At 46.1% G+C, this 11,649-nt stretch overlaps 1 protein-coding gene across 1 annotated transcript in view; it reads right to left on the minus strand.

Annotated features, from left to right (window-relative positions):
- Positions 1-79: 79 nt before the first annotated feature.
- TTC13 (tetratricopeptide repeat domain 13) overlaps positions 80-11,649 on the minus strand; it is a gene marked incomplete at its 3' end in the record, with an annotated part of 67,958 nt that continues 56,388 nt past the window's right edge. The window contains exons 16-22 of the mRNA XM_007466995.1: positions 10,392-10,475; positions 9,467-9,551; positions 5,774-5,883; positions 3,181-3,316; positions 2,147-2,226; positions 301-379; positions 80-159 (exon numbers count right to left, since the gene is read on the minus strand). Coding sequence (XP_007467057.1) covers positions 80-159; positions 301-379; positions 2,147-2,226; positions 3,181-3,316; positions 5,774-5,883; positions 9,467-9,551; positions 10,392-10,475 — 654 coding nt within the window. The remainder of the gene's footprint in view (positions 160-300; positions 380-2,146; positions 2,227-3,180; positions 3,317-5,773; positions 5,884-9,466; positions 9,552-10,391; positions 10,476-11,649) is intronic.

The raw sequence follows: 11,649 nt of genomic DNA on the forward strand, positions 1-11,649 counted from the left end.
GCTCGAAAAGTAACGGGGAGCCCCTTCTTTCCCTTTTCAGTTGTAACATCCTTTTGTTTGACCCCTATCAAGCAGTTACCTTTTCAAGTTCATCCAGCTTTTAGCTATTTTGCTAAAGGCCTCTGAACCAGGGGCGGTCATAGCTTCAAAGTCAACCAACTGAAAAAGAAAGAAATTTAACAATGTGATCAAACACGGAGGGGAAGAGCCCTTTGGGATCCGTTGCATTCGTGTGTCTCAACACAAAACTCCACAGGTTGGGATTTAAACGTTTCCCTTCCAGCTCCAGCTCCGACATACCTTCCCTTTGGGAATTTTTCCTGATACTTCTTTTCCACTGGCCATCAGGGCTCCCACAATCACTGAATAAGCGATCACACTGTTTAGGTAAAGAACAATTACCAGTCAGTCCCAGGCCACGGGCAGTTACCACGTCAGAGCTCACCACGGATTTTCCATCCTAAGAGATGACATTTTATTTCTCTTAAGAATTCTCTGGACATTAAACATAAGAATATTTTCATTTGCCTTAAAAATATTTACTAACTTACTAATAAAACTATTTACTCATTTACTAATTTAAGGGTAAACGTGTAAGAATAATATCTTTCTGAGAACAAAAAGTTTCTTTTAATTAGTTTTCTCCCCACTTGGCTTTTCTCTTCTCGTGAAAGAGTGAATTAGAAAATGTGCCTGCTTATATTTTTAACACTTTCATGAGGCTTGGCTTTAAAACGCAGTATATACGATATACTTTGTAAATGCAAACATATTAATATTATCGTTTAAACACTTTGGCCCCGAGGAAGAAACAAGCAGAACGCGTTTGCAGAACGCACTAACAGACTGGCCCGAAGCCGGCTGCGTTACGGGGACATACCGGCAAGTCCGGACTCACTCTGTATCCTGACGTCTTTGTGGCACCAGCTCTGTGCCCTGTGCCAGGAAGCCCAGGACGAAGACAACTAAGATAGACGTCTTGCCCCGGCGAGCGGAAACCAGAGAGAGTGAGCCCGTCCCGGGGTCGCCTGCCAGGGAAGCCCTCACTGAGGCCGCGGCCACGTGCGCTGCATCTTCGAGGGCCACGGGCGGGGCCCCCGAGGCACAGGAGGGGGAAGCGGGCTGGCAGGGGGAGGACAGGAAGGTGTGGGCACGGGCAGGGGGCGCGGGGAGGCAGAGAGCAGGGCGGCACAGCCGCCGTGAGGACACGCGCGTGCACAGAGCCTACGAGGTCGGCTGGCGGAAGGCGGCAGGTGGCAGGTGGAGGCCGCCTGCTCGTCACGCATCGCGGGCACATCTAATGACGACTGTCCCGAAGGCACAAGGTTTATGTTCCCATTTTGTTTCAATTCCGTCGTTACCGTTATGTAAGTTCCGCGTAAGGGCACGCACCCGTCTACTCCGGAGTGCTCACCACAAGCCTAGTTTCCAACCATCACCACACAGGGGATCCCCTTCGCCCATGTCGCCCACCCGCCCCCAACGCTTTTGTCATATTATAACAACATTTACTACCACATTTTGGAGAGTTTTACTTTCTAAAGTAGTACTTAAAGATCAAGACATTTAAGTGTATTACTTTAGCCAAAGCATCTTAAAGTCAAACATGTGCTAACGACGGCATATGCCATTCGCATGAGTTACTGTACACGGTACCAGAGAAAAGGGAAGAAAAAGAAAGCTCTACAGACGCATCCTTGTTTGAATGACACCTGAAAGATGCCTAGTGAATTCAGTAAGTAGCAAGAATTCATTCATAATAACAAAAATACTTTGCAATGGTTGGTGACCCAAAAGTATTAAACGTTAGGGCCAATTAATGGCCAAAACTTGGGGGCGAGGGGAGAACAGGGCAGGGTACAGTCTGCACAAATATCAGGAATTAAAGCACAGGGTGCACACGTGCGCACACGGTGAGACTTCGAGCTCCAGCCTATAAACGCCAAGCACCTTCTTTTAAAACTACCTTCCAAGACTCTTGGTGATGCAGTAGATCAAGGACATCATGTTTGGGTGGACTTTGAAAACAACCAAGGGGTCTTCCCGCCATTGCTGGGGTACCTGTACCCAGGGCCACACAGGAGATGTAAGCAAAAGGAGCGCGTTCTTCACTCCAAAAACTGTCAGATTAGAGGATATCACTCACCTGGATCCGCGAGAGAGTGGCATTAAATTATAAAAGTAATAAACTAAGGATAAGATTAAGTTGCCAACAGCATCAGTCTCCTAGGAAAAAAAAACATGTGCTTATGAACTTAAATAACAGATTATAAACTCATTTCTTATCAGGTGACAAGACACATCAGAAGCATTCACATTAGGAAGAGGATTATTTCATTCTTCTCCTACAGGAACCTACTTTCCACATCCTTGAATGTTTTATACTCTTTCCAATGACGTTTTTTCTCACGAGAGCGTATACATTCAGTTCGGTTTAGAGCAGTATGTCCCCAGCTGCCTTTAAAACTGCAACCTCTTCTGATAAACCTAGACACCTGTTCCAGTCTATAATGTTACTTGAAATGTCGACATATACATTGAGATTAAAATAAAACAAAGCACTTATTAATACTGAATACACTTTCCCAGACTACAGGCCTCTCTACTCCAGGGTTCTGATTAGTGCCCTACCCCCACCCACTGAGATTTAGGTGATCACTATACTTAATTTATGTGTATAAACTGATTAAGATCCTGAGAAACAAAGTAACTTCCCAAGGGCCACGGGCATCCATTCCAGAATGCGGATGGAGTGGCCGCTACACTCTCCACACAGTGACAGCTACAGCGATGGAGGTGACATTGCAGTTCCTGCTACCAAGGGGCCCCACCTTGAGTCGGGGAAGCAACGGAGGGCAGAGGTCACAGTCCAGGAGTGTCACTAAATGCGGCACAGGTCATGTCCATCGTGGACCAACCTGTTCTCTTAAATCTTGACAAAGCCCAAATTTCTGATACTATGACACAGTCACTACATACATGTATCATTCCCCTTCCCCAGTTTCTGTAGTTACTAAATACGGGAATTGTCTCTACAAGAATATTAAAAGAAATATTTACTGCTCGATTAAAGCTGATTTCAAGCATAAACTGTGTAATCCCAAGGAAAGGGTAAAGGCTTTAAGAAGTTTACAAAAGAATCAGAAGAAGCATGATAAAATGAAGATAAACAAAACCTACCCCAAATTCTGATGAGAGAATCAATACTTTTCCTTTCGCTGTTAGATCTTTATAAAGTGCATCTATTTCGGCGTGATATAATTGTGTTCTTTCTTCTGTGGTCTGAGTTTCCACGGAAAAGAGTATATTGCCTACCCTAAAAAATACAAGAAGGTGTGTCGAAGGCACATATGATACGGTTCAAAGAGCTAAGCACGGAAGGGTGGGGAGGGCAGCGTGGGGATGGGGGCACAGGACGCAAAGAAGACTGTCTCTGCCTCTCTGAGCAGACAGATGGGGCGTGTCTCACAGCGGGCAGCTTTTCCACAAAATACGGTTTTGCTCAGTCTAACCGTAGGCCCTGCTTACATGAGCTTAAGCTAACACAGGAGGAGGAAACTACACAGGGTAGAATGTATTTCAACGCCCAGGAAACATTTTATCAGACAGCCACCCTATTACAGTAGAAGACCAGGGGCCGGGGCTGTGCCCTGAAAGCGAGTTCAGGGCCTCCGCTGTTTCCTTTTCTTTAAGCTTCTGCTGCATGAGCTCCATGTGAGGCTCTGTGGAGGATACAAATTCTATGCAACAGGTATTTACTGGATAACGCCGGTACCCAAACGCTGATCCTCTAAAGGACAACACAGCAGAACTGCCGCCTTGATGGAGGGGCGGAGGGGGAAACGAGGCCACAGATTATGATGAGCCCATGCGTAGAGCCGTAACAGTTCATCAGAGAGAGAGTTGATCTACTCTGGAAGACATGGAAGAAAACAGGAAATGCTTGCGGAGGAAGGGGCCTGAGCCTGGGTCTTGAAGAGGAGGACGGCGATGCCAGAGGCCCAGAGCCAGGAGGTGGGAGGTGACCTCGGGGAACAAGCAGTCCAGCTGAATTAGGCCAGGCGCCAGCAGGAAAGTGCTTTAGGGAAGGCAGGAAGCGTTGTTTGAGGCCATGATTACAAAAGGCCTGAATGTGCGGCACGGGCACGGGGGCCGATTTTGGTGTCAAGGGGCAATGGCAGGGTATGGACTGGGGAGGGAGTTCTGGAGCCACGGGGGCGCCCCGTGGACCCGGCCTTAGGACCCGAGGATGCGCTGGTCAGCCACAGGAGACCGGAGATGGAGGCATGGGTCCTGAGTCTAGGTAGGGGTCAGAGGCCCCGAGCGAGACTGACAACAAATGGGCTGAGCAAAGATGCTGTGTTTCAGGGAAGGACTTATAGACTCTTACTCGGCAGTTGCATTTCTGCCCGGGAATTTAATGATAGGTGGGTGAAGAGGTAGGAGAAAAAAATTTCACCTCGACAGAAAACCCTGGAATTCCTTCTGGGCGGAGAATGACCCTTATTGGGAAAGTACTTTGATAAGTGGCTTGGGTTAGAGATGGAGACCTCAACGACGTGGCAGAGTCATAGAATCTGGAAGTTGCTAAACGGGGGTTTCCTCGTGAAGGCCTGTGTAAGTTCGGACAAGGAAGCCAGAGCCCAGCAGGGGCTGAGAGGACATGGCTCCCACCGCTGAGCTGCCGGAAGTCCCTGATGCAGAAGTGGTGGAGCCTCCTAGGAGGCAACTGAGGAGCGCGTGTTTCGTGGATGGCAGTGAATGGAGAAGGTCAAGGTCATTCCACCCAGAACTCAAGAGGCGAAGTTTGGATTTCAGATGTAAATAAAATGATCATTAATAAAAACGGTCACTGCGGCGCTACAGCTGATAAGGTGAAAAACTGGGAAACACCCTGAATGATCAATGACAACAAAATTAGTAGGAGCAACTCTACAATATTCCTAAAATGGAATACTATGCAGTTTTTAAAAATGCTTCTAAGAATAGGATATGGGGAAATGTTCGTAGTAAGGGTAGAAAAGAAACAGGTTATAAAACAATATGTACAGGGCTTCCCTGGTGGCACAATGGTTGAGAGTCCGCCTGCCGATGCAGGGGACACGGGTTCGTGCCCCGGTCCGGGAGGATCCCACGTGCCGCGGAGCGGCTGGGCCCGTGAGCCATGGCCGCTGAGCCTGCGCGTCCGGAGCCTGTGCTCCGCAGCGGGGGAGGCCACAACCGTGAGAGGCCCGCGTACCGCAAAAAAAAACCAAAAAACAAAAAACAATATGTACAGTATAATCTCAGTTTTTAAAGGAAATTATGATTTAAAATTTATAATCTTTGCTTATCTGTATTCTAAAGTTTCAATAAGACTGCACTTATACTCTCATACTACATTAAAACCTATATTTAAAAATCCAATAATAGCCTTCAACCTGCCAATCTCTCATCTTTTTTCCATTAAATTAGTAAAAGTCTTCCCCATGACGAACTTCAAGAACCTGGAAGAATGCTTTCCACAAACCACATCAGACGTTAAACTTGATATCTAGGAAGTTGTTAGATTTAGCACAGTCAGAAAATCTATCTGCTGGTGTAATAATCTAAATGTCATGTTAAAAAAAAAAAAAAAAAAGCTGGTTCTCGTTACACACTGGACCTTGATAATCTCCGTTTTAGGAGACAGCCAAAGCCCAGGAGGTCCGATCTCCCACGGCAGCGCCAAGCGTCTGCATGCCTTCTGACACCAGCCCCCGTCTGCACACCCGCACGTGGGAAGCACACGTACTTGTCTCCTGTAATAGTGATCGTGAAGCCGTCATATTCCTTCCCTTGGTCTTTGAGGCTGGGAACTTTTGTGTTCACGGTGAACCCATCCTTCGTTTTAGTATTAAACTGCTTTCGGGGAAAAAGAAAATTCACGTTACTGGTGAGTTTCACTGTAAATTCCCAACTGCCACTGTGCAGCGCCAACTCCGACTTTCATGTTTTTAAGAAGGGTCACGGTGTGCCAGACACCGTGTATTCTCTGTCCTGGCCCCATGCCCCGACCCAGACTCCCAGCCCAAGTCACGCTCCCCGTGGCCCCTGCCAGAGGGCAGCAGAGGACCTCAGAGCAAAAGGCGCACAGGCTCCCTGCACCGGCAAGGCCCTGCTCACTGCTAAGAGCTCCCTTTGGGTCTTTTCTCTCGTTCATCTTAAGCGGTAGCCACACTGATACTTTGCAGAATAGTTGTACTCAACATCCTATAATTCAAAAGAGCACCTTGTGTTTATTCTACTGCTTCTTCAAAGTAGACTCTCATCTGTCTGCAAATACTCAAGAATTTTGTCACCTGAGAATTTTATACACACGCATGCACACACCCCAACTCCGCAGACCACAGAGTGACAAAGCAGAGTATTCTCAAGGAATTACACAGAGATCAGAGTGGCCCTTAAGGGTGATGAGTATGAACACGGCTTTCTGTTGAAAACACTTTTGACAAAGTGAAATGCCAATAAATTGCTCCAGAAAAATCCTCCCCAATTCGGTTATTTAGTGTAGCCAACATTTTTTTAGGATTGATGGACTTGAATAAGAGAATCAATGGTAAAATTAAAAGAGGTCGTGCTTCGCATAAGATATTGGAGGGAAAGTTTGCCCGAAAACAGCGACAGCCAGCAGGCGTTCACCAAGGTACAGAGAAGGACATAGATGACTGGACGTCAGCAGGAGAGCGGGCAGCAGGGGCCGAGACGGGAGGTGTCCCGTATGAGGACAGAGACTTGTAGAGGCAGAAGGCGCTAATACTTAGTATGTGCCAATGCTCTTTCATGCCCACAGCGTGCCCATAAGACAGGACACGACCTCCATCTTATAGGTGAGGAAACCAAGTTGGTGAGATGAAGCGGGGTGAGGTCTGGCCCGAGCTGGCACGAGGGAGTGGCAGAGTGGAAGCAGGGACCCAGGCCCTCTCGACGTCCAGTCCCCTAACTTACTAACCAGCTGCCCCGAGGGGAGCTGAGGTACATCTGAACTTGGCTTTTCAGAAAGCAAAAGTGAATGTGCTGAAAAAGTACACGTACTTTTCAGCAAAAGTACCTATATCTCAGTGGAGGCTGTCAGGGCATTGTATTCACCGAGCACTTTAAACACAAAGGCGTATTTTTATATACTTGTACGTGTGCCTTTAGAAAGGCCAGTGTACCCACAGCCTGGCTGGAGGTGTGGTGAGCAAAACCACAGTGGGATGGCCACTCCCAGATGTGGCCAGACAGGCAGTGACTTTGCACTGGGAGCCAGGCACTGGGCGGGCGATGCCCGGCCCCTTAGCTGCTCTCCAGGCAACTGCAGCCTTTTGTCCATTGCGCTTTTTAGACAAAGATATACATACATTAAAATATCCCTAAGCTGATTTTGTATTCTGCCTAATATAGTAAATTTAAATGCCTAAAATACCCACAGGACAGCTAAAGACTAAAACCCGAGCCAGGCTCTAGTTTTCTTTCTGTCTGGTGCATCCAGCGGCCCTCGGTGCAGCCCTTCTGCCCCTTCGGGGGCGTTTGGGGAATTTATGGGATAATGTGGTGGCTGCGGGGATGAGGTGCTGGGGACGGTCACACAGGCGCGACTCCCACTGGACTTCCGTGTAGATGAGGAACCTGTTTATAATGTGATGATTATCTAGGCCTGGAACCAGACTCCGTTTTACACTCACACGCTAAATATCTGTTACAGCTTTAATACACACTGACTTTCCTAGGAGTGCAAACAGCATATAAATTGAGGAAAGAGGATACTATACATTGTGTGGAACTTTATTAAGTGTGGTTTACCGTTACAGAAAACCGTTATCGCCGACATCGTAGCTCATGATACTTGAGTCACCAAATGACACATGGATACAGGGCTGCATCTGTCGCTGTCACGTTCACCAAGATTATATACCTATGTGCAAGCAACTGGCTACTTCTCATGAAGAAATGCCTGAATGTTGACACACTGAAATACATGGTTTTCTACTATAAACAACTTACCTTTTAGAACTCCCTTACGGCACTATGGTGACTTTTGAAAGAATTTTTTGAGTAGGTGGGATACATTCTTTATGAATTTCATTCTAGTGCAGTAAAGGGGCCATCTGAACATGTTTACTGAGTTAAGACGGGTCTGAGAAGACTGAGAACCACTGCCTCAGTTCATGAGACCCTCACAACAAGCAGGTTGGCCGGAATCACGGCTCTCCAGCACACGAGAGCCTGGGATGAGACCGGGAGAGCCTGTCAAACCCGGCGAGCAGACTGGACCCTGGGTACAGAGTCAGCTCATGGCTTTGTCCATGACGGGATGCTTCCTGCTTATTCTTTAGAAATGGATAAGCTCTGGTCAGTCATAGAAATTTCTTAATGTTTATTTGATGTAAAGCAATCTCATCTACTATAGCTACAAGGAGAACATTGATTCAAGTTTTGTGTTATAGTTCAAACCATTAACTGAAAAAAACCGAATCAACCTGCTGCTGGCGCATTTTTGGGTAGTTACGTTCCTAGGGGGAGAAAAGGTGCATAAAGTGATAACTTCTTCATGGATTATACTTTTAAACAATATAATTTCTGTCCCCTGACACGCCCTTTATCTTCAATTCCAATGTTTCTGATACTGATACGGCCACACCTGCTTTTCTTCAGTAGCCTATGCCTGCCTACCTTCCTGCCTTCAACTTTTTGAATGTCATCTTGTTGTAGGTGTTTCCTGTGCACAGAACCTAGCTGGGCTTTAAAATACCGATCTGAGATGCTCGTTCTTTCAGTGAGGGATCGATTATTAACGTCAAGTTGAGACACAGCATCCATTACAGACATTTCCTCCTTACCTTTTCCCCCCCACCTCTTTCTGTAAGCTTTTAGTTGAACTGATTTTTTCTTTATTCCATTGTCCTACCTTCTAGGGTCTGTTTTGTTTTATTTTCGTTATTCTGCAGAAGGTGTTTTTATCAGTGTTTTCAAGTAGCACACTTTATAAAACTTAAAATACTTGTTAACAAACATGCATTTAATAATTACGAGTTCTTTTTGTAAAAAGTACTGGGCTCCCCTGGTGGCGCAGTGGTTAAGAATCCGCCTGCCAATGCACAGAACACGAGTTCAAGTCCTGGTCCGGGAAGATCCCCCCATGCCATGGAGCAACAGAGCCCATGCGCCACAACTACTGAGGCTGTGCTCTAGAGCCCGCAAGCCACAACTACTGAGCCCGTGTGCCACAACTACTGAAACCCATGAGCCTAGAGCCCGTGCTCTGCAACAAGAGAAGCCACGACAATGAGAAGACCGCGCACCGCAACGAAGAGTAGCCCCCGCTTGCTGCAACTAGAGAGAGCCCAAGCCCAGCAACGAAGACCCGACGCAGGCAAAAATAAATATAAAAATAAAATAAATAAATTTTTTTTAAAAGTACTATTTCCCCTAAAAACACCTACTGCAATTCTGATGATAAATTTACCTTCATAATTGGAAGGAGGTCTTCCACTTTGTGGACCTTTTCCAGAGCTTCTCTAACTTCCAACAATCCTTTAGGATTATTAGCTCTTAAAAAGGGAAAGACAGAGAGATGGCAACTAAAATTAATACAGAAATTCATAATTATGCTCTTACCTTTAATTTAAATAAATCATCCTTAATTACTAGTGGCTCAATATTCAAAACGGTGGACCACAAACAAAGTTTTGAAATAACGGGACGGTTTAATCTAATCAGTATTGGGCTACAGATGAGAATTAAGGAAACAAGACAGCAGTCTGTCTAGAATGTGAACTGGGGAAAACCTGAAAGGATGGGCAGCCAATGTCTGTGTGGACATGCATGGGTCTGGGCTTGGTCAGAAAACCTTGATTCCCCTATTCCAACTATGAAATTAGAAGTGAATGTTTTTTCTTCCCAAAGTTGCTCAAATGGAAGTATCCTACTAAGCTCTTATACCAATTTTATATTTACTTGGTGAACTAACATTCAGAATTCCTTTTTCCCCAGCATTCCGTCCACTGTCCTATCTATACTGTACTGCCTCTCAGTTGAGGGAGAATGAGTATTAAGGCGGAAATCCCTCATTTAATCCCTAATTAAGAAATTCAAAGAAACACCCTGCTTTGAATTCAAAGAAAGGCTAGACGCTTTCAAAGAGGCTAGAAAAGTCACAGCAATGTGTGTAAGATAAAAATACTCAGTTAAGGTCCATGGATTTTGTGAAGCTCTTAAAAAGAAGGTTGATAAATGATCATGAAAGGCTTTATGATTCCAAACACTATGTAAAAATAGGACATATTTTGTTTGGTCTGTCAATAGGCTTGGTTTTCAAGTTTCATAAATATAACTAATGTAAAAATACATAAAGTTTATCCATTACTACGAAAAGAAAATTGAAAGATTACCCATGATAAACTAGAATTCTATCTTTAATAAAATGAAGAATTTTCTCAAAATATTCCAGGTATCTCATGTTGATCACCTGACCCCTGTGAGAAAAAACAATTAAGAATGTTTTTACAAAGAAATATGTTCCACACAATATCTAATTTCAAAGTTAATTCAAAAGGACAATGAGAGAGCTGGGAAATTCGCTTGTTTGCAGCCAAAGAACGGGAGAAACAAACACCTGTCTAAGCGAGACTGATGGTCAGCGACTGGGCTTATTCTGGTGGGAAAGGCACCAAACTCAGCCCTGGAGATGCCAAAACAGGAAGAAAAGTCCTCAGGTACTTAAACGGGGCTCAGACTTGTATGCCCCTTTCCCCTTATGGATCCTTTCCCTTTTTCGGCAATATGCTCCCTCCTGCCCCTCGGCGCTCCTGATGGCATTATGGGCTAATACTCCTTCTTGCTGTCTAGCTTACTAGCTGTCTTCATCTCCTCTACCACTCTAAATAGTATTTTCCTCCCGTTTCTATCCCCACCCCCATTTTTAAAACTCTCCCAGAACCTCACGTACAGCCAACACGCCGATGTACCCATCCAGCTGACGCACGTGTCCGGCAACACACATAGCCGACCGCTTCCCGGACACCGCTCCCTGGACTCCCCGCGGGCGAGTCAAACCTCAGGTTCAGGAACTCACCCCAGCTCCCCAGCGTGTTCACCTACGTTCTGCCCTGGGGCTTCCTGGCCTACTGGGGCAACCACGTGCCCTCCCGGCAATGGGACCGCCTACCCGCAGCTTCACGCTCGCCCTCACTTCTAACCCACCCCCAGGGTTCCGACCCTGCCTTCTCAGTATCCACTCTTCCCTTCCAGCTCACTTCCACAGAGCTTTCCAGACCTCGGTACCAGTGCACCGGAATGTTCCACAACTTTCTAACCAGTCCCACGCCTCCAAAGGAAGTCGCTGCCCTCTCATCTATTCTGCCACCTGTGGCCAAAGTGCTCACCCAAATGTGTAAATCTGTTCAGCTCACTTCTCCGCTTATGATCTCTGAATGACTCTTTTATTTCAGGACAAAAAGTGCCTGAGCATGGATATGTTAGCTATATTTTGGGGAAAAAAAGCTGTTTATGTTTCAGCCTCTGTCTTTCCAGCCTCGACTGCTGACAGCCCCTTAAGCATAAACTAACCACCAGTCATAATGAATTAGTGATACCTCCCTGACCATGCCTGACTCACAGGTGGGGGGGGGGGATGCCTGACTCACAGGT

Source organism: Lipotes vexillifer, unplaced genomic scaffold (assembly GCF_000442215.2).
Source record: "Lipotes vexillifer unplaced genomic scaffold, Lipotes_vexillifer_v1.1 scaffold410, whole genome shotgun sequence".
NCBI lineage: Eukaryota > Metazoa > Chordata > Mammalia > Artiodactyla > Lipotidae > Lipotes > Lipotes vexillifer.